The sequence below is a fragment of the Mobula birostris genome, chromosome 6 (assembly GCF_030028105.1).
Source record: "Mobula birostris isolate sMobBir1 chromosome 6, sMobBir1.hap1, whole genome shotgun sequence".
Classification (NCBI taxonomy): domain Eukaryota; kingdom Metazoa; phylum Chordata; class Chondrichthyes; order Myliobatiformes; family Myliobatidae; genus Mobula; species Mobula birostris.
The window spans coordinates 144736306-144760637 of NC_092375.1; the positions used below are offsets into that span (position 1 = coordinate 144736306).

At 37.9% G+C, this 24332-nt stretch overlaps 1 protein-coding gene across 6 annotated transcripts in view; it reads right to left on the bottom strand.

Annotated features, from left to right (window-relative positions):
* LOC140199430 (microtubule-associated protein 2-like) overlaps window positions 1–24332 on the bottom strand; it is a 316902-nt gene that overhangs the window by 71091 nt on the left and 221479 nt on the right. For all 6 annotated transcript variants that reach the window (XM_072261524.1, XM_072261527.1, XM_072261526.1 and 3 more), the window contains one exon: window positions 15464–15740. In XM_072261524.1, the coding sequence (XP_072117625.1) occupies window positions 15464–15719 (256 nt within the window). In that variant the 5' untranslated portion in view covers window positions 15720–15740. The remainder of the gene's footprint in view (window positions 1–15463; window positions 15741–24332) is intronic.

The window sequence follows — 24332 nt, forward strand, 5'->3', positions numbered from 1 at the left end:
TAGAAACAGAGGCAGAATTGACTTAAATGTAACGCAGCAGCAAGAGTGTGAGGACTACATCCAATAGTTTACTTATTCCTAATTAACAAATCACCACTGAATGCTCAATGAATCAGGCAGCACAGAAGGAACCCACGTTACCCATAATGATACTGTTTTTCCTTTTCCAATTATAATTAAAAATGACTATCTCATCTGTTTCCACTACTCTTTCTGGGAGTGAATTAAAGGGCATAAGATTTCAAAATATTTGTGCCATAATAAAGACCCAGTCACAGAATCTGTTTAATGTAATTCTAGTTAGCTTGTTTCTCCTCTGAAATGTACTTAATTTGTTCAGTTTACAACTTCCTCAAGGGAGGGTGAAATAATCTGCACCCGCACAGCACAGCCTCAGATACTTGAATGAAGACTTAGCACTGAGTCTGTAAGATGATGTCTATTTGGAAAGGAGGCCAAGAGTCATTCAGAGAAGCAATTTGAAGGTACAATGACTGAGGGCATAAAACCAGCAACATGCAAGGCACCAGAAGTGGAGCAGCAGCAGCAGCAGCACAAATCTGAAGGTTGTGGATGTGGAAGGGATTATGGGGATACGTTGTCCTTGGTAGGATTGAAAACAAAAGCAGGCAAGGAGCTTATGTCTCTCACCCAAACAGCAGATGGTCAAAGGTTTTGAGCTCTGAAATTTTCATGGAATGATGTTTACTGCCCAGGGGCTTGTAGTAAATCCATTTATAGTCCGTGCCAACAAAAATAAATTTAATGAACAAATTACTGTAGTTTCCACTGAATATTAAACCAAATGTAGGTTTTGGTGAACTTTCCCTTCAGTAACGAGTATATTGTTTTGGATACCATTAGTAGGTTGGCCTTTCAGACGAGAACAGCAGCAGCCAGGTATGTGGCACAACATCTAACCTGGATGTACAGTAGTGGAGGGTGGAGTCAAGAAAAGCTGTACTGATACGAGAGTCAATAAAGGAGCAGACAGGAGATTCTTTAGGCATGAATGAGAGCCCAGAATGATATGTGAGACTATATAGCTAGAACTTAGAAATGAGGAGGAGGTAGTCACTTTGATGGGATTGTACAACAGACTCTCAATAGTCCACAGTAATTAGAGGAGCAAATATGTACGGAGATTGCAGATAGCTGTAAGAATAATAGTGCAGTGTAATCCAGGTTAATTAAACCCAATGATGTAATGTTAGGAAGCTCCACCTGTGGAGGGATGAAAACGAGGTTCACCAAATTTTTAAAAAAAGAACTTGGGGAAAATAGCGCAGGAAAGCGAGAGAAAAACAGCTAACTAACAGAAACTAAAGATAACAAACTGTTAAAAGTGGAATTAGTAGTGAGTATCTCTAACCTACTTACTTGAAAACTTCAGGGTGAACCCCTTGGAGGAGAGACGTTAGTGATTAAAAGATCTATGGAAGCTACAGCTATAATGAGTCAATATCGGCAGACACAAGTGTCCAAAATCCCTACCATGAAACCGGGAATTAGTTCTGTTTATCACACCAAGGGATTTGATCAGTTTTTTTTTTTGTGTAGGTACTGTGAATTGACTTTCCATGGATGATCAACTAATTCATCCAACGAAACATGAAACAAGATGGTGAGCCACACAGGATGAAGAACCAGTGCGGGAATGAATTGTTTCTTGATGCAGAGGATTTAATACGGTTGGATGTATAAGCCTATTTTCATTCAAAGGATCTGAATTTGATTTTCTGCAAGAACTGATTATTTTTGCAAAGACTTTGATAAGTTACTGAATGAGATTACTTTGTTTAAAAGTTGTGATGTTGGAGAATTGTCATGAAAGGAGATAAGCTGTATAGATATATAATTTTTGAATTTGAATTTCAATTTGTAGACATACCGATTTGAACTGAAACTGAAGTTAACCATAATACTTCAGAATAGGAATTCAATTAGTTTTCTAACTAACTAGGGGAAAAAAGGAAATTTTAAATGGGGAATAACATGAGATCCAACTAGTTAGATAAATTAGAGTAATAATGGTTATTCTTATGAATATCACAGATTCTAACTAAACAGGAATTTGTTTTTTGTTGATATCTGAGATTTGGAACCTCAACAGAAAGTTGGAATTTTAAATTGTTCTTCTTCATGTTTTTTTTATAAACTAAATTTACTCTTAGAAGTGTGTGTTTTCTATTCACTGCCTCCTTCCAATATCTAGAGCTTCTGATGGCCTACTAGCACCTAGTGTAGTACTATGTAATTTGATTTTTCTCAGAAAGAGTGCAGCGACCAGTCACATGAGATAAGACAAGCACTACACAGGTGTTACAGTTGTCATAGCAGGAATACACTTAAGAAGGAAATTCAGAAGACAAAAAGGGTACATAACAGTTAAGGTAAAGGAGAATACTAAGAGATTCTGTAAGTATAATATATGACTAACGAAGTGGTAACTAGGAAGAGAATAGGTCTGCTTAAGGATTAGAGATGTCAACTATGTGTGGAGCCATGGGAGACCAGACAAGGTCTGAAATAAATACTTCTCATCTGTATTTACCACGGAGAACTCATGGAAGCCAGAGAATTCAAAAAGGAGCAGAAGGATATGAACTGTACAAATGAAGTGATGGTATTAAGGCACATGAAGGAGGGAAATCCCCGAGACCTGACCAAATGTTTCCTAGGATACTTGGGAACCAAAAGGAGGAGACCTGGCAGAGCTTTTTCGCATATCCCTCAGCCAGGGGTGAGGTATTAGACATCAGTAGAGTGGCTAACATTGGACCTCAATTTAGGTAGGGTGCATGTATAAGTCTGGGAACTACAGTCCAGTCAGTCCAACACTAATGGGGGGTGGGGGACAGACAGATGCTGGGGGAAGATTTTGAGAGACAAGACCCACCTGTATTTGGCAGGCAAGAACAGATTATGGACACACAGCATTGCTCTGTTTGATGAAAATCATATTTCACAAATCTGATTAAGTTTCTTGAAGAAGTGTCGAACAGGACAGGGCAGCAGATACAAGAGATTCTGCAGATGCTGGAAATTCTTAGCAACACACACACACACACACACACACAAAGCTGGAGGAACTCGGCAGGTCAGGCAGCATCGATAGAAGGAAGTGAACAGTCAATGTTTTGGACCAAAACCCTTCATTAAACCAATGATGAACCAGTCTAGAAGTTGCATCATATGGGATTCAGGATGAGCTAATTAATTAAATACAAAATTGGCTTGTTGTTGGAAGGAATGAGAGGGTGGTAATACAAGGTTGTTTTTCAGATTGGAGGCACGTGACCAATGTGTGCTGCAGGTATATAGATGGATATATTTATGAATGATTTGGATGAAAATACAGGTCGCATGAATGGAACCAGAACTGATGATGTGGCGGGAAGTCATGTCACAGCTGTTTCAAGACATTGGTGAGACCACTCTTAAAATACTGTCTGTAATCCTGATCACCATACTATAGGAAGGATGTGACTGAGCTACAAAAGGTGCAAAAAAGATTTACACAGATGCTGCCAGGACTGGAGAGTTTGAATTATATCAAGAGACTAGAGAGGCTGGGACTGTTTACCCTGGAATGAAAGAGGCTGAATGGTGACTTTAAAGAGCCTGATAAAATTAATAAAGACATTGTCCATTTTCCAGGGTAGTGGATCCTAAAATCAGAAGCATTTAAAGTAGGAGGGGAAATATTTAAAAAGGAACTGATTGGCAAGCTTTTCACACAGAGGGTAGTGGGAAAATGGAATAAGCTTTAGAGATGGGTACAATTTCAGCATTTAAGAGAAATTTAGGGACACATGGTTACAAAAAAAAATTAGAGATATATAGACTAAACACAGGCAAAAGTAAAGTCCCTTAGTACAATAAGATGGACTCTTGACCTCCTGGTCTACCTCATTGTGTCCTTGCACCTTGTAATCTGCCTGCACTACACACCTCTTTAGATGTGGCACTTTGTTCCGCAACCTGTTATTGTTTTCACTTGGCGACACAGCAGCATAAGAATTAGTATAAAGCTTTACAGCGCTAGCAATCGGAAGATTGTGGCTCAGTTCCCACTGCTGTCTGTAAGGATTCTCCCCAGTTTTCTCCCACATTCCAAAGACATACAGGTTAGGGTTATAGAAAGTTGGGATGGAAGCATTGTGACACTCACAGGCTACCCCAGCACATCCTCAAGCTGCATTGTCTGTCAATGCAAACAACACATTTGACCATATGTTTTGATGTAAATGTGACAGACAACACCATTCTTTAATCTTTACAATTATAAAATTTAAAAGACAAGTAAATGGATTGGACAGATTTAGAGGGATATAGACCGAATATAGGTGAATGGAACTAGCTCAGAAAGGCTTTGGTTAACATGGATAAGTTGGCCAGATGGCCCTGTTTCCCTACTGTACAACTCCATGGATTTACAATATTAGATGTTCAGGAATTGCCAAATTATCACTCCAAAATGAAGCAAAAATTAAGACTTTTACAAAAAGGATGAAGAACAGGATTATCTTCAATGATAATTTTCCTGTAGTCTGGTAGTGATTTCTTGAAAAGCAGTAGCTCCAAGACATGGAGAACACAAGTTTCTTTTGCATGGTCATAGCCCACAAGGGAAATGGATGCACAAGTTTAACCACTTATTTCCAGTGATTTAGATTGAAGCGAGGCTTTAATGTTATTACTATGGTTTATATTTATCATCAATTTGTTAAGGAAAATGAAAATGCAATAAAACTGAAATACAATGCATTCCCACACTCATTTCAAAAACATACAAAGAATTATTTTATACCTTCTATAGTAAGGAACCATAGCATTGGTTAAGCTGCAAAATGTTTTATACAATCATTTTAAAATAGAAGATAATTGCACAATATTACTTCAAAGATCACTGAAGATTTGTTGCTAAGGTAACAAGTATGACAATATATCATGAGATGCCTTTTTGCCATCAGACACATCAGCTTCTCTACAAGACCCCTACAGAAAGTGGAGTTTTGCAAAACATTCCTCCTAATTTATGAGCTCCATAATTTAAACAAAAGTATGCTGGAAATATATGGAGCAGGTAAGGCTTAGTGCTCTTCTAGATTCTTATAAAAATGTTATAAGGAGAATCACTGAAGCAAATCAGTTCATAAATCACAATGAATTTGATCATTGTGTGGCTGGTGTTTTGAATAGATAGCCACTGGCTTAGATCTGAGATCTACTGATCTCTGGCTCCCAGCAACAGTCTTACATTAACAGTTCCACCTCAATGTTGGCATCTGACTTCTGGCTCTACTACTGAGCCTAATGGGAAAGCACAAATATTCTCAGCTTTATGCCACATCTCAACACGATGAAAATGGTTGCTAATAAAGCACAGGGAATTGGTTTATTTTCCTTTACTTTATATTATTTTATGCTTTTTAGATAATATTTCATATTTTTCTTTTAACTTGTATAAAAATCTTTTTAAGAATCATGATTGTAAGTCCAGAAAGAGAATCAGATTTATTATCATTGATGTACAAGAGGTGATTGTTAAGTTCGTGGCCTAGGGTAGAAGGAGATGAGTTACTAACTTCAAACTTTCTGCATTATCACTCAAGGAGTTGAACTGCACGTGCATGTAACAAGAGCGTCTTGGACCTCCAGGTGGTCCACAGCAGAGGTGATTGATAAGTTTGTGGCCTAAGGTAGGAGGAGTCAATTTTAGAAAACCTAGCACATTTATTTTTCAACATAGTCCCCTCCTACATTTACACACTTAGTCCAGCGGTCGTGGAGCATACAGATCTTAGACCTCCAGAAAGTGTCCACAGCAGGGATGATTGATAAGTTCGTGACCGAAGGTAGAAGGAGATGAGTTATACAGCTCTCGTTACATGCACATGCAGTTCAACTCTTTGAGTGAAAATGCAGAAAGTTTGAAGTTAATAACTCATCTCTTTCGACCTTAGGCCACAAACTTATCAATCACCCCTGCTGTGGACCACTTCTGGAGGCCCAAGATGCCAACCTCTACAAAGAAGGGATCCGTATGCTCCACGACCACTGGACTAAGTGCGTAAATGTAGGGAAAATAAATGTGCTAGGTTTTCTAAAATTGACTCCTTCTACCTTAGGCCACGAACTTATCAATCACCCCTGTATGTCGCAAAATTTGTTGACCTATGGCCTATGACAGCTGATAGCTGTTAGATGGCCATCAGTGTTCTGAAGCAAGGTCTCCAGATCTGCCACCAAGAGAAATTTCTCATTCAAAGTCTGCTCCTAACCATGGGATGGCCATGGAATGGCCATGGAAATCAGGCCTCAATGGTGCCTGGAAGCACACAGCTCTGAAAGCAAAGGGACTAAGCTGGGTGTAACCTCAGTCCACCTTTTAATGAAAAGGAACAGGACAGATCGCCTTAAATGCTTTGACGGAGGTTTGCTTCTTTGAAAGAAAACATTTCCAACATATAGTTCTATACCACCAGAGCCACCCATACACTGACAATTCTCTATCCAAGAAGGTTGGGAAGACTCATTCAAGATAAGACTCAACAATTTCTGGATCCTAATGGAATTAGGTGATTTTGGCATGCAATGCGGGAAAATGGTGCTGATCCTCAAGAGCAGCCACAATTCTAATGAATGGCCAAATCCTACTTCCATTTCATATATTCCAAAAGCAGCTGTCCTTTTGTACACATCTCAAAAAAAAGTTCATCTGTTAACAGCATGTTTTGCAGGCCTTGCAAGTGAATTTTTTTCAACCTCTGCAGATGTTTGAAGAGAAAATTAAAACTGCTGCACCAAATTGATTATGTAGCAAGTGTTCATCTCTACTTTAAGCAAGAATCCCTTCAAGAAGGACTGATGATGTATTTATTTTCTTTTTGCTATAGTATGCAAAATGATGTTGAACCATTTCGACTAATTCATCAATGTGCTCAAAATCTTCAATTAAGGCATCTTGTAAATCACAAGCCAACCAAATAACTCACAGATTGGCTCTGCATTCAAGAGGATTAAAGGCATAAATCTACTAAAGCTAAGAAATACTTTCCTCAGCAACAGGGTTATGTACCCTGGGTCCACCCTTCTGCTGGTAGCTCCAAGTCCTAGCAGTTAGAAACCAGATTACACCAGGGAATGATCTAAAGCACTGAGCCCTAGCAGTAAAAAGGACCAATTATTTCTAAATCTTTAACAAGGGATACTGAGAAATATGGTATTAATATGCTTTTGTGATTAGCTTAAGGCCTGGTGACTTGGTGACCACTGCATTCTAAAACTTTCCTACTTCCTGCATTAGTGAAGTGACTTCTGAAACCAAAAGCTTTAGGGCAGGAAATAATGAGTCAGTCTGGGAATCATGTGGCTGTCACGCCACACAATTTTAAAACAGATCTTCTGAGTTTGGAAAGGACACATTCTCTAAATCATAATTGAAAGCATTTGGTATCTTGGAAAGGATACAGTAATATCACTAACTGAACAGTCTTCAGCAAAGAAAAAGTAAGCTTGACTTGAAATAAACTGATAAGAATCCTCAACTAATAATTCCACTATCACCGAAGAACAGGAAATATACATTTCTATTTGTCTCTGGATTATGAACCATATTTAACCTGACACAACTTTTAATCAATCATTCTGAAATAGGGGAAAAAGATGTGAGGGCAAATGATGAAAGTCATATTGCAGCAATTATAATAAAAACCTTCCAGATTTAATATTTTTGAAATGACTAACTCAATAGAAGAATGTCGTCATCGTCGTCTGAACCCTTTGTGCCTAGGTGGCACATGGGGCTTCCACAAGGGTCTTCCATTTCTGCCGGTCTTTCGCTTTGCTGCTCGCCGTTACCCAATTCATGCCTACTTCTTTCAGTTCTGCTTCCACAGATCTTCGCCACGTCATTTTGGGCCTGCCCCTACTTCGCTTTCCCTGTGGGGTCCACCTTAGTGCTACTTTTGCTAGTTGATCATTTGGCGTTGTCATTACATGGCCCAGCTATCTCCATCATCTTCTTTTCACACAGACTGAGATTGATTCCATATTGCAAGATGTAAGCAAGTCTTGGTTTCTGATTTTCTCAGGCCAGAAGATCTTCTTGATACGTCGTAGACATTTTGTCTGGAACGTGTCGAGTTTCTTGCAGATGTCTTTCGTCATCTTCCAACATTCACCTCCATGAAGTAGCACGCTTAGGATATTGCTTTTAAAAATTCTGATTTTGGTGTAAAGTTTGAGTTGTGTGGATTTCCAAACTGCATTGAGGCTGCCAAAAGCTTGATTTGTTTTAGATAGTCTTGCTAATACGTCCTTACCACTATCTCCATCAGTGCTTACTTTACTCCCAAGGTACGTGAACTCATCTACCTCTTCCACTTGCTGATTATTGATGATTACTGGTTGGAGGTTGGAAGCGTTCATCTTCATGATCTTTGTTTTCCTCACTTAAATGTTCATCCCAAGTTGCGATGCATATGATGCAAGTCTGGCTGATTTCTCTTGAATGTCACAATGACGACTCGCTAGCAGACTGATATCATCAGCAAAAACTAGGTCTTCAAGTGTTGAGGTAAGTGTCCATTGAATACCCCGTTTCTTTTCTGTGATTGTTTCCCTCATAAGCCAACCAGAAGAATGTACCAGAGACAAATTGAGCAAGTGGGCAATCCTTACACTTCATAATATTACTCTGCAAGAATACAAAAAATGAGGGGGGAGACCCCGGCTTAAAACCAGAAGTTCAGATCACACAATATATTTATTGTGGTTAAAAAAAATAGTCAGCCTGTTTGAGAATTTCATAGCTAAGTATAGATTTGTCAACCTTCAAAATTGGTAAAAGTATGTTAAATTTTAAATAATTAAAAAGGTTACAATCACTGGAACAAGTAATAACATTGTATGAGGGGTGATTGATAAGCTCGTGGCCTAAGGTAGAAGGAAATGAGTTATACATCTCTCGTTACATGCACATGCAGCTCAACTCCTTGAGTGATTATGTAGAAAGTTTGAAGTTAATAACTCATCTCCTTCCACCTTAGGCCACAAACTTATCAATCACTGCTGATGAGTTATTAACTTCAAACTTTCTACATAATCACTCAAAGAGTTGAGCTGCATGTGCATGTAACAACAGCTGTATAACTCATACCTTTCTACTTTAGGCCACGAACTTATCAATCACCCCTGCTGTGGACGCTTCCTGGAGGTCCAAGATCTGTATGCTCCATGACCACTGGACTAAGTGTGTAAATGTAGGAGGGGACTAGGTTGAAAAATGAATGTGCTGGGTTTTCTAAAATTGACTTCTTCTACCTTAGGCCACAAACTTATCAATCACCCCTTGTATAACCATTCTAATAATCCTTTGCTATTAACAGTAAGCATGTGTTTTTCTTGGGATATGCTACTTCTCTGAAAATCAGGCACAATGATGTAACCAGCAGATTTAACACCACCAGATGAATGACTTAATCTATTCATTTCAGCTACCATTTAGCTATAAAAAACAGGCCTGCTGCTAGAAGAACAGCAGCTGTGCCAAGAGAGTATCAAAACTAAACTCTGCTTCCTTGGAACCACCCTTTTTGTTCTTTTTTTAAAACCGAAGTTTCAGCACCAGAGTGGCTTTGTTTTTGAAAACTGACATGAAACTGGCCCATCAGAGAAGAACAAGGTAATTGCTTTAACACAACGTGAAAAGACAGTTGAGCTAATCTTCAGAAGAAAGCTCGGCTACCATTATTCCTTGATATGCACTGGCCTTGGCTTCAGAGTGACAGATGTCCTGACCCATTTGAGATTTAGATCAATTAAATGAAGGCTAGGTCAGCGCTGAGGGAGAGGAATAATGTCTGATTTCTGTTGAGATTTTTTTGACTTTAACTTCTGCCAATCAAATCTTCTATGTCCGTTTACTTTTAATGGAAGTCAGGTAATAAGAAATCATTATAAAATGTTCCCACTAGTTTTTGACCCATTTTTCATAAGTCTTTATTTTTTTCTCTCGTTACATTATTCCCCTTCTATTAACAATAACAAATACACATTTCAGAACAGCATGACCATATTTATTCTGTGAAATGTGTTTTTCACCAAAATTTTAATTTATTGTACTTAAAGGCCTTATTCACTCTTGTTTAAAGTTACAGAAGAGAGGGTGAAGAGGACAGGGGAAACATCTGATTTGTTGCACAGCAGTTGGGAAGGCAACAATTAAAGAAAAACAGAATATGACAGAAAAGAAAATTGGAACAAAGTGAAACTGCAAGTTACAGTTACATCTACTCACAGAGAAAAGGGTTACAAAAAATTGTTCAATTTTAGTATCAAGTTCAAAGATCAAGATGAATATATTACCAAAATACGTATATGTTACCATTTACTCCCTTGGGATTCATTTTCCTACAGGCATTTAGAGGGAAAAGATACAAAAATACAAAGCTATACATAAGCAGGCTAGGTTACACCAGAAGAGCCTGTTACTGAGCTGTATCACTAAATAAAAATAAATAAAATCATGGCTGATCTTAATTTAACTTTACTCCTTGTTCCCATGTACTCTGAGTTAACGGTTCATTACTTTGCTAATCAAATATCTATCTACCTCTTAAGTTAAAAGCATTCAAAGACTGTTTCTATTAGCAGTCGTGGAAGAAAATTTTGATTATTCATGAACCTCAAAGAATGAATTACACCATATTTATGACCTAAATGAGTGTCTCTTATTTCTAAACAGTAATCTGAGTTCCACATTCTGCCACAAGATTAACTAATCCGCATCCTCCCTACCAAGATCCCTCAAGATCTTAAATATTTCTACTAAGTCCACCTTTGCAGCAGAGGATGCAAACAAAGCCTGCCCAGACTTTACTTAGAGAAACCATACACCCCGCCATTTCATACATTTAGTCAAACCTCCAATGTGATTCCATTGCATGAACATCCTTTTCTTAAGCACAGACATCAATACTGTACCCTGTAATCCAGATGCCCTCATCAGTGCTCCAAATAACTGAAGCATAACCTCCCTAGGTTTGTTTTCAATTCTTCTCACAATAAATAACAATCTTTTCTAATTGCTCACAGAAACTACATAAAACCTTAAGCACTTAGACACCCAGGTCACACCATATTTCAGAACTCCGCAACCTGCCACTATTTCCATAATGTACATTTTATATTTTCCTGCCAACATGGACATTTTCACATTTCCACAATATATGTCTATTGGTGAGATATTCACTCATTTAATATTCCTATATCATTTTGAAACCTAATTATATCCATGGTGTATTCAATATTTCAGTAACACTGTAAATTTGTTGATTAAGCATTCATTGTTTAAATAATTAATTTTGGGTTATATGTAAATGTATGTAAATGGCATACATCATCACATTACATCATATGTGCGCATCTCACTGAAAAGTAAAAAAACGAAGTTAGACTCGTATTCCCAGCTCCCTTTTTATCCTTTCAATTAGTTTTTATGTTTTGAAGTTACCAATGACTACCAACCTGTTGAAGCACAGCAAAACATTCCAGTTTAAAAAAGACAGGAAACAGACAAATTTATGTGTTCATAAACAGTAAATATTCACTGATAATAATGATTAAAAGAAAAGCAGAAATAGCTTGCGACATTGTAAAGATAGGCACATTCCATTGCACAATGGATAACTGGCTCATGTATACTGAGTGAATTGAGTCGTATTTTGAAGCAAATGAAATAGCCAGTGAGAAGTGAGTGCCAATTTTGCAGGGTACATTGGATTTAAAGGCATACACTTTGTTTAGAAACCAAACCAAACCAGCTGAAATGAAATTTGTTGATATGGTGAAAGTAATAGAGTAATATTTAGAACTGACACCATTGTTGATTGCATTTAATTACATTTTATATGCAGAATCAAAAAGAATGGTAATCCATTTCAGCTTACATCACTGAACTGAAGAAACTGTCTGAGCAATGTCAATTTAGTGGTGGGCTTAATGATGCACTGAAAGATTGTTTAGTTTGTGGAACCTTACAAGAAAGCATTCAAAAATGGCTCCTAACTAAGCATATCTCACATTTAAAAGATCAGTTGAAATATCTATATGAATGGAAACATCAGTCAGAGCTGCAGTCAGGAATGAAGGTAAGCATGAACAGAAGTGCAACATCTAAATAGAAACCGGCCTAGCCAAACAAAAAGTGCTACCGTTGTGGCAGGGGCAGAAAACGCATCAAAGTAGAACATATACAAAGAACATGTCAGGCGGACAGAAATAAATTGACTGCAAAGGGAAGAGAAAAAGGTGAAAATTCAAGTTGCAGTTTCAAAAAGAGCACCAATCTGCATGCTGTTGATGAAAAATCTGCTTATGGTGAAAGTGACACAGGGCTGAATAGCCTTGAAAGTTACAATGTGAAAACTAGCAATAGACAAGCAATAAGGCTTAAACCAGATGTGAATGGTAAATTAATTAAATTGTAAATGGACACGAACTCAGCTGCTTCAGTCATTTCACAAAATGAGTTTGAACAGCATTTCAAAGATACTAAACTGAAGCCTACAGATAGCTGTTTCTTGCAACAGTCCATGATCTTTCTACAAATTTGTTCCTCTAAACCCCATGGACTGTTGGGTGGTCTATAATACAGCCACATTAGCATGCTCGTACCTTTCTTATTCCTCAGCCCTCCACCCATGCCATCCAGAAAGCTCGCTCTTGTCCGCAGAACCTCCTTTCTGTCCCCCTAGCTAATGAATCCCCTATCACCACAGCTTGCTTCTTCTCCCTCCTTCCCTTCCGAGTCACAGAGCCAGATTAAGTGCCAGAGACCTGAATGCTGTGACCTTCCTCTGTTAGGTCACTCCCCCTCCCCAGCAGCATTCAAAGTGGTATACCTGTTGTTGAGGGGAATAGCCACAGGGGTACCCCACTGGATTTTTAACCCCTTTCCTCTTCCTTACTATCACCTAGTCTCTGCTTCCGGTACATTGAGTGTAACTACCTCTCTATGCATCCTATTTATCACCCCCTCAGCCTCCTGAATTATTCAGGGTTCATTCAGTTTCAGCTCCAACTCCTTAACAGGGAGTGTTAGAAGCTGCAGCAGGTGAAGTCATCAGGGACACTGGCCTTCCCACATCCCTCAAGAGCAGCATGCCTCTTTCCCCTCTCCTATCTTTTTATTTTGGCATCTTCCCCCTTCCTTCTCAATTCCGAAAAGGGTCTCAGCCTGAAACATCGACTGTTTATTCTGTTCCACAGATACTGCCTGATCTGCTGAATTCCTCCAGCATTTTGTGTGTGTTGCCTTCAACTAAACTGCCTGGCATCCCTACTGTTCTAACTGCCCGAATATATTATGAAATACTGTAAATAAACTGGAAAGAAAATCTACCGACAGATTTTTTCGCCTTCACTCATTCAAGCCTCTCCTTGCTGAAACCTTGAAGAGCTAAAGCCTCAAGTAACCACTCTAATACTGTCTACTCCAAAAACGTCTGCTCCACAATGGCCCCTCCGCTTGTCCCTGTCTTATTTTTATTTGTCTTGCCAATCCAACTCAATTGCTGATTGGCCACTGCTCAAACGCTAAAATGCCTTATGTACTCAATCAATGAACCTGAGTGAGCTACATCTTCTCTTGCTCCCTGACTGTCTACCATTCAAAAATGATGATCCACATCATCCAGTGAAGCTTGCCATGCACTGTTTGAGATGCCAACATGATGAGTAGAAAGCTGTCCAGAGCTGTCAAAACCATTTCCTGCAGTCCCATAATCAACTCCTACAACCATGACACAGGCGGCCCCAGAACCTGAGACTGTTTCACAGCCACAGGTCTCACCTGCCAAGCAGAGTGATCCCCCCTTTGTCAGGAAAGACATTATCCAATAGAGTAATAAATCATCCACAGCATTTAAATCTTTAGGCCTGAATGGGACAATTTAAAATTTACTATGCTGTGGATGGCTGCATAGTAGTTGTTTATATAGTATACTGTTTATATACATATAAATATATGCAAGTTGATATGCATTCTGTATTGAGTTGGAGTCTATAGCTAAGCGGGGGGAATAGTGTATTTAATATTTCAGTAATATTTAAATAATGTTGTAAATATGTTGTCGATTAAGCATTCTTTCTTTAAATAATTCATTACCGGTTATATGTAAAAGTACTGTAAAATGGCACACGTCATACATGCACGCCATGCTTAAAAGGGAAAATGAAGATAGACGTGTATTCTTGGCTCCCTTGTTTTCCTTTGAGTTAGTTTTTATGTTTTGGAGTTACAAAACATAACAATATCCTTTTTAGGATCCTGCCCAGGAACAGAAAAGTCTACAGGAATTGGTGGCTACAGCCCAATTCATCATAGGCAAAGACTTCTCTATCATGGAGCACATTTACAAGGAGAGTTACCATAAAAAAGCAGCATCCATCATCAAAGACTTCCACCATCCAGACCTTGCCTCTTCTCATTATTACCATCAGGCAAGGAGTTACAGAAGCCTTAGGTCATCCTACACTACCAGGTTCAGAAATCAATTATTACCCTACAACCATCAGCTCCTGAACTGCCATGGATAACTTCAATCACCACTACTCTGAATTGATTCAACTCACTTTCAAAGACTCTTTACAACTCATGTTCTCAGTTTTATATTTGCACAGTTTGTCTTCTTTCGCATACTGGTACTTGTCCCCCTTTGTCTGTTTATGACAAAATTTCATAAATTTCATAGCAATTATTTTTCCCCTGTAAATGCCTGCAAGAAAATTAATCTCATGGTAGTACATGTAATATATATACTTTGACAATAAATTTAATTTGAACTTTGGTCTCCCACCTGTGTGCCATTATCCAATTCATTTGTATTAATTGTAAAATAAATTGAGATAGCACTAATTCCTGTGGCACACCACTTGTTATCTCACTAAATATTAAAAGATCCATTACCCTTGCTCGTTATTTTGTGTTAGCTGGCTAATCCTCTGTCGATGGACACATGTCACCTCCCACAATTATTCTTTGAATGAGGGACATTATTAAATGACTTATGGATTTCAAAGTTATTTGACTTAGTAGGAGTAGTCGCTGATAGCATGCGGATATTGCTATATCTCATGAATAGAAAAACTACTTAATTATCCTAAGATGCATAACAGAAGTGGAAAACAGAGTTACAATGTACATTCTAAAGTTATTGTCAGATAGAGAAGTTCCAATGACTTGCCTTAAAACTCAATATCTTAAAATTATGATGCAAAAATACTTAGTGATGGTTTGGCAATGGTTCTGGTTTTCATTTAAAAGCACAGAGACAAATATACATAATCTTCATGGATTCTTAGTAACAGATAATGTTACTAAGTTATCTTAATAACTTAGGATATATTCGCTGCTGTATACTATAAAAGATAAGAGAAGTAGAATTTATTTCACCTGCTGTCACTTCGTCTCTAGCGGCTAATTTCCCATTGATTCCTTTTGCTTTTGTCTCAGTATAAGCTGTTTGACTTCCATTCTGAGTTGCTGCAGGGGGCTCTCTGAATGAGTAGCCATTCTCAGTCCTGGATATACATTCATCTGTGGCGGTCTGTTCTTTAAAATTCGCAGCAAATTGATGTGAAGCATCTTCAAGGAGAGTGTTTGAGCCCCATTGTGGTGCATTCGCCTCAGACTTCCTGTCATCTGCCATTCTTCTTTGGCAAGATCACAACTGTAATTATGATAATTGCACTGGTTATTAAAGATGACTGCTAGCAATGTAAAGTACAATAATCCTTCTCATACAATTTCCGCTTTTAATGATTAAAAAAGAGAACCCCTTCTGTGCCTGTTAGCAAACAGCATCGAGAGTGGTTTGTCCTTACAATGGAAATGCATATACATTTGTTTTCATTGTCAACTGAATGATTTTATCTCAAATTTAAAGTATCATCAAATCCAATCTAACAGAATTTAAGAAATGGGACCAAACTGAAACTTGCTTTGCTTGGAAGTAAATAATTATATTGAAAAATCTAGGTCTGTGCATTTATTTTTTTCAAGAGCAACTTGTTGCATTTTTACATCAATTATACATATTCTCAACATAGGAAAACAATTTTGTTCACCCATATCCATTGTACCGTTTAACAAATAACTGCAAGCAAATCATATCTAAATAAATCCCCCCCATTTTTTCCTCTTGTATTGCATGCTAATAAAACAAGCAGATAAAAGAGGAGACAACAGAAGCACAACAAATCTCCTTAAAATAGGCACAATTAGCAAAGCTAAATCACTGGAAATAAGAGGATTGCGCGGCATTTGGTACATTTTACCATCCAGGACTTCCTGCCTTTACATCACTTGCTTGTTTTTTGTAAAGCTTTGATTTAGTCACTTCTTGTCCTGTTGATAGTATAGTGATAAACACTGGACATTATTTAATGATAAACTGTAATTCTTCATCACATTGATGCCATTTCCATTGTCTGAATTTCTACCCTATGAAATTAGCATTTGCATCTCAAAAATGGTTTCTGTGAAGACAAGTAAATTATATGGATTATTTTATAAAGCTAAAATTTGTATGTTATTTCTCCTTTACTTCAAATAAGCTAAGGCCAATTTTCTTCAAGGGATCAAAACCCTAGTTGTTACAAATCTTTTTTCTCTTTGTGGTTACAGACGAGAAGCAAGACCAATTTTATTCTTTATCACATGCATAAAAATGAGAATAAAAACCATAATTACACCCATCATCCCACAACTACTTGGAGAGAAACCACCAGTGGTGATGCCACAGAAGTAGGTTTTGCAGTGTGGGTGGCATCCTACTTCTGAGCACATTCAGTTAACGCCCATTTTTTTTCCCTCTTCAGAATTTCTCTAGGTACAATTTAATGGCATAGCAAGGAAAATCAGAAAATCTGGGACCTTGGTGAAAGTGACTGTCCTCTTAATGAAAGGATTGAGAAACGGACATGAAGAAAGGGAAGGAAGATGTAAAAGTATACCTGAATATAATTTTAAATTAGGCACATCATGAGCAAATTGTTGGTGCAGTGATAACAAGGAGTTTTATTAAACAAAGATTTATGCTGATCCATAGAAAGGGATGGAGCAGATGACTACTCTTTGACCACGGCGTAAGGTTTTATTATGTTTTAAAGGTCACGGGAAAGATGGGCAGGTTCAAGAAGGAACAAATTTAGAGCAAGCAAATGCAGGATCGAACAGGAGATCACAATTAGCAGGCAAAAAAGCTACCAGAGAAAAGTAGGATGATCACGGCAGAATTTGAAAACTAAATAGAGGCTTTTAAATCTGAAGTTTTTTTAAAGCAGAGACCAACTTAGGTCAGCAAGTACAGGAGGAATTGATGAATGAAATTTCAGGAAGGATAGTAGAGCTTTTAATACCAAATAATGAAGACTGAGTGAAAGATAGCCATCTAGGAGTATATTTGAATAGCTAACTCAACAAAGAAGCTAGAATGAAAGACTGAACTGAGAGAGAAACAAGAAAGATTCAGATAAAAAATACGATAAAATTTAAATTGTAAACCAATTCAGTAATATTGAGAGATGATCATGGATTGAAAAGATCATGACGTAGAATTAAAATCAATTTGGTTTGATTACCAAAATAGCAAAAAGGTGGAAAACACTGGTATGAAGTATTTACAGGACACCAAGCAGTTGCTGTAGTATTGAGCAGGAAATTAAAGATGCATGTAATGGGTAATGCAGTAATCACCAGAGACAATAACCCACAAATAGACCAATGGTGTAGGCTCAAGGGGCTAGATACCTGCTATTTTTTTTACAAATGAAACTAATCATTGTTTAACATCTAGGTAAGTTTAGTTGAGGACCAAATGTTCAAGTCATGGCAATTACATTATTATCAGGGCTTACTTAATCATTTTCAAAAGGCAGTTTAATGAGGGAATAGTGTATAGATACAAAAACAATTATAATTTCTGTGGGGCAAGGCTAAGTATGAAATACTCCAAGTTATCAGCAGTGATATAGCAACTCAAGGCAATTCAAGTCACCATCAAACTTGCACATCATAAACAGCTTGCTTAATAGCAAAAACTGGCTACCTGATGCAGAATTATTTTTAGAACCATTATGTATTATATATTGCCATCTATTGGTAGAAAAGATTATTACAATCATATATTGACACAATATAATCATGGAAATAAATAATGAAGACTTGTGGTAATACAGAAACAAAGAAAAGGAAACTTTCAGAATGGAAGATCTTGGCTCAAATTTAGCAGTCAGAAAAGTTTGTCAACTATACAAATAGAGATTTTCAAAACTGTTAACTGAATTTAAAATAACATCATTCCCCCAAGTCAAATCAGTGCTTGAAGAACAGAATTCCAAATTTAAATCAAGAGATTCAAAACTGAAAAGAACCAATGGGATGTTTGTTCTAACAAATGAGGAATATGAAAAATGCACAATGATCATCAATGGATGAACTAAGAATAAGTTTTCTTCGTAAAATGCTTAAGGGTGGAGTCGAACTACTCAAGGGTGAAGGAGGGAACTGGAGAATAAAGGTCCAGTTTAGAATCTTAAGTATTTCACTTTTTTCTTACAACTAATGATGCAAATGAGAATGAAAATATTAAGTAGGAAAACAGAGCACTATCAAAAATAACAATATGAACTAAATCTGTTCTTTAAAAACTGAACCTTAGATGGAGGGATCAGATAGGTTCCCCCTGCATATACAGGACAATCTACTACCTCTATCAGTCAGGCAGGAGATAAAAATCACAGTTCTTCATTTTTGTTGAAATAAATAAATTGTGCCAGTGAACTAGTTATAATCTAAGATAATTACTTTATTCAAATCTGAAGGTATATGGATAATCATAAATCAATGCTGTTGGAGCAATCTAATGATCAAGGCACAATTCTTAGAATGAAAAACTTGAAATGCTATCAATGACCTTGGAGGAAATGTGAAGGTTCAATTATTGCCTTTGTGAATTTATTGAAGTTGTGCTTCACAAACTCAGCAGCGTTTATTTCAAAGGTGCGAGCATTCAGACAAGCAAGAGACAACTGAAAAGTGGTAAGATTCCAAGAAATCTGTACAGGGGGAAATGCAGCAGCATGAGAAACAAAATAAAAAGGTAAATAGTAACTCTAGAACAGAAACAGAAGTTCTGAAGGCATTCAACAGATCAACAGCAATGAAAGAAGTCAGAACTTCCCCACAAACATTCATTTTGTTACAAGTTAGCAGGTAAAAGCCAATGGGAAAGGTTTCCTTCCCTTATTTCAATACAAATCTGCAATTATTTCAATTCTGAACAGAATGTACACCAGAGATAAATGTGGGCCCTCCAGAGAACAGGGTTTGTGAACTAACAATGGCAGGTAAACAAGAAAATGACAAATATATGTTGAATAACTATTTTGCATCAGTATTCAACAAAGAAGACATTTCTAATATTCCCAAGATACCAGATAGATTAATTTCAAATAACCTTTCAGGAAAGATTATAAATAGGAGAAATCAGTTTCAATTGTACAAGCTGTTGGATTTCTGTATACAGGTGACCCCCCCCCCCCACTTGACAGCAGTTTGGGTTAACAGAAATCCACCCTTACAGAATTCAAAATCTGCTACTCAAGAATCCAGGACACAGAATAATGGAATTTACATGTCAATTTTTATTTTTTAAGTTTCCTTTTTTTTTGCACAAATGACATGGCGTTGTGTTATGGAAAAAAACCAAGATCAGGGCACTTCTGGGAACACAACTCTCCTCCCCGCCCCTCCCATAACAGAGGGGCTGCCTTTACAGTTTTGGCCGTTTTGCCTTAAAAAAAAGAGTATATAGTAATATTTGAGGAGATTCACCAGGCTATTCTTGGAAGGAGAGGGTTGTCCTAATCAGAGCAAGTAAATAGTTGTATTCCTTAAGAGTTCAGAACAATGAGGGGAGAACGTATTCATATAAATCGGGTCCTAAGGGATGGATGACGGGGTAGATGCTGAGATGTTTTTGCTAGCGGAAGGGTTTTGAACAAAAGGAAATAATTACAAGAAAAGGGGCCGGTCATTTAAAACTGAGGTATGCAGAAATTTCTTTTCACAGAAGATGGCAAATCTGTGGAACTCTTCCCCATCAGGAGATGGAAGATGGATCATTAGAAGTACTTAACTCAGAAATGGATAAATATCTGATAGATTGAGGAATACAGGGGTATAGAGAAATGGTACGGAAGAGGAGTTGAGATCGGCCATTGTTATATTATAATTGCAGGGAGGCTTGAAGGGGCTGATGGCCTACTCCTGCTCCTATTCTATCGTTCTTAATGCGATAGAAATGGATTAGGGTAGATCTACAAAGCTTGAATTTGAGAAGGCTTGGAAACACAACACACCAAAATTCTGCACTGGCTCCAGTTTTGTTTTTACTTCATTTAAATGTGAATTTTATGAATGTAAATGAGACTTCAGCAGCACTGGTACACATGATACATTCACTGCAAAATGTCAAAACTATTTCCATCTATAAACTTTGCAGTAACTACTTTAAAAATTGCTGCAACCTGGCATCCCATGGCCTTCTTCAATATTACTAATCAGCAACAAAAGCAAAGGATCACTGTTTCCCTTATTCCAATTCTCTGCCAAATACTGCTTAGTTAGAAAACTGCAGTGATTTAGCCAACACTATTATAATATAACAAAGGATCACAGAGTAAGAACACTGAAGATCATTCTGGACTTACAAGCAGGTTGGGATCATAAGTTAAAAATAAAGCTTACTTTAAACATATTTGAGATTTTGGACGACAAGGACAAGACAATAATAATTATGGCATTGCTCATTATAATAAATACTCACTTGTATTTTTAAAAACTGCAAGAGCCTGATAAATGCCTAAAATTCTCAGTAGTTCATTGATTTCTGTTCATTGTGCTCGGGAAGACTGCACCAGAAAAACAAGCAACTTTTGGATTTCCATACTTCATTACAGGAGAGTATAACTATGGAGGCTACTGATTGATTCCTTCATTATTACTGTGAGCACTGACAGTTGTGCACCACTTAGCCTCAGTATAAATTCTGATCTCGCAATTCCACTTTGCACCAGCTCCCATATATCACAGATGAGTCAACTTCCAATGCTTAATTTAGAAATCAAACTGATGATGCTTGCATCTCCAATCATTTGCAATTCTCTGCTGGTGATGTCAGTGATGAATCATAGTGTCATAGAGTTATCCAGCACAGAATCAGGTCTCTCGGCCCAACTCATCCATGCCAAAAAGTTGCCTAACTGAGCCTGAATTCCCACACCACTGGCAATGCCGGCATTGGAGAGGGTCCAGGGAAAGTTCACAAGAATGATCCCTGGAACATATGAGCAGCGCTTGATAGCTCTGAGCCTGTGCCTACTGGAGTTAGAAGAATGGGGGGGGGTGGGGAGAGATTTCATTGAAACCAATCAAATACTGAAAGGCCTAGATAGAGTGGATGTGGAGAGAATGTTTCCTATTGTAAGGGGTTTCTTCTTTTATGTTATTGCTAAGGCTAACAAAATGGCTTCTTTGTTATGTTATTTTAAAAAATGGCTTTTCTGTAAATACTGCGATGTAAGGAGTTCTCTCTCTCTCTCTGCTTGTTTGGGTTATATTATTGATACGGGGTGAACGAACCAATGAGTGTCCATGTTATTCTTTTTGTGGGTGATATTCTGTCTCATATGGTTGGAAACCATGTGGTTTGGCAGGTTTTTGGGAGGAGAATTGAAGAGGAAGGACGTGCTGGACGTGCTCTGGTCGACCACCGTGGTTGGTCCCAGGCGGTGGGTCGAGGGGATCACACAGTGGGAAGAAGACCCAGTTCATTGAGCTCCAATGGTTGTGCACAAAGTGGTTGAACTCTGATAAGTTTGGCACCTTTTACTTTCCTTTGATATTTTATTTTTCCTTTTATATTTTATCTCTATTAATTACATAGTTCCAGTAATATCTATAAAGTGTAATCATTTGATCGCATATGGTGTATTGTCTGTTATTTGGCGGGGTGGGGTACATCACACAGCATCCACACAAACTTGATTACCCAGTCTGGCGGAGCCAAAGGCTGCCTCCTCTAGATGAAAGCGAGTTGAGTGAGCCTGAGGCATATTTGGGGGCTACACTATAGTGGGGAAATTTAGAACCAGAGGGCTTAGCCTCAGAATTGAGGGATGTCCATTTAGAACAGAGATGAGGAGAAGTTTCTTTAGCCAGAGGGTCGTGTATCTGTGCAATACATTGCAACAGGTGGCTGTGCATGCCAAGTCAGTCAGTATTTCTAAGGCAAAGGTTGATAGGTTCTTGATTAATCAGCTCATCAAAGCTCATGGGAAGAAGGCAGGAGACTGGGGCTGAGAGAAATAATAAATCAGTCATAATGGAATTGTGGAGCAGACTGAATGGGCCAAATATGTCTAAAAAAAACACCAGGGTCAGGCTACTTCCTTTCAATCATTTGGTTTTTGAACCAACTGGCAAAACACTAATCTCTACAGTTTAAAAACACCATGACTACTTTCATCACATTGTACTACAATGAACTTTGTTTTCCATTTCATTCCACTTGCGCCCCTTCTTGTAAAAATTGTGTAGAACTTATGTCCATGCCCATTTATTTGAATATTTATAACCATATCCTGCTAGTCTTTCCTATCCATGTAAATGACCAAATGCCTTTTACATATCATAACTCTTTCTGCCTATAACATATCTGGCAGCTTGTGCCATGTACTCACCAATATCTATGTGAAATAACTGTTCCTCAGATCCATCTTAATCTTTTTCCCTCTCACTTCAAATCTATGATGATGAAATCTGCTGCACTAACAATGTAAACAAAAGATCTTATGAGAAAGGCAATTGGAAAAAAAACAAAATTATTTAGGATGCACTAGTTTTAAAAAGTTTCCTATGGATCAATAGCTAAAGCTTGCAGGTTGACATACAGTATGATTGTGAATGAAACGTCTAAAAGCTCTTTCAAGTAATCATCCCTGGCTATGAAACTGCAATTGCAATCCACCCGGGATTGGCTTGATCAATTAAGATTTACATGCTTACTTAGAGACCAGATGTGCCTCAACTACTTGTTTAGTGTTCATTTTAAGCAGCTGCTACATTAAAAAAGGGGCATTTCTGAAGGTTTACTATATAATTTAAGCCCCAGCTTCTAAATGCAAGAAACGTTTCACCAAAACAGAGCTCGTCCATCAAGCACACAAAGGAAATTATAACTTTGCACCAGTCTAATCAATTGTAATTAATTAGCTGCACAGCTGCCCAACTATGGAATTGCAGAATGCATATTGTCTCTTCAAGTTCATTTTGTTACAGTTAAATAGACCCAATACCCACTTCTCAGCAAACACATTTAAGAACGAGGAAACTATGGTATATGGAAGTTTCAGCACAAGATCAATGAAAGATATTTGACCCATATCATGTACAGAGAATAACTTTCCAACTTAAACTGTTGAAAGCATCAAGTTTTACCGTATTTACTGAGATAGGGTGCGAAATAGGCCTTTCCGCCCCTTTGAGCCACGCCGCTCAGCACCCGCAATTTAACCCCATGGGACAATTTACAATGACCAATTAACCTACTAACCGGTATGTCTTTGGACTGTGGGAGGAAACTTGTACACTGGGTGGAAACTCGCGCAGTCATGAGGAGAATGTACAAGCTCCTTACAGGAAATGTCAGGAATATTGCAGAGTTTTACCTTAATGCTTGACCTTAAGAAGGTCGAGAATGACACCCCTCTATTCTTAGCAGAATAGAAGGATGCCCTTTTAGAACAGAGATGAGGAGGAATTGCTTTAGCCAGAGGGTGATGAATCTGTATAACTAATTGCCACAGTCAGCTATGGAGGCCAAGTCATTGGGTATATTTAAATCAGAGGCTGCTAATGTTCTTGATTAATAAGGGTGTTAAAGATTACAGGGAGAAGGCAGGAGAATGGAGTTGAGAGAGATAATAAATTAGCCACAATGGAGTAGCAGAAGAGACTCAATGAGTCAAATGGACAAATTCTGCTCCTGTATCTTATGGTTTTAAGGAATTTTCTCTGTATTGAACCAATGTGGGTTCTAGTTCTGTACAGTCCATCATGGCCACATCTCTCCCCACCGCGCGTAGTATCTACAGGAAACACTGCCTCAAGAAGGCAGTATCGATCATTAAAGATACTCACTATCCAGGCCACATCACCTTTCTGCAGGTACCAATGGGCAGGGCATCCAAAAGCCTGA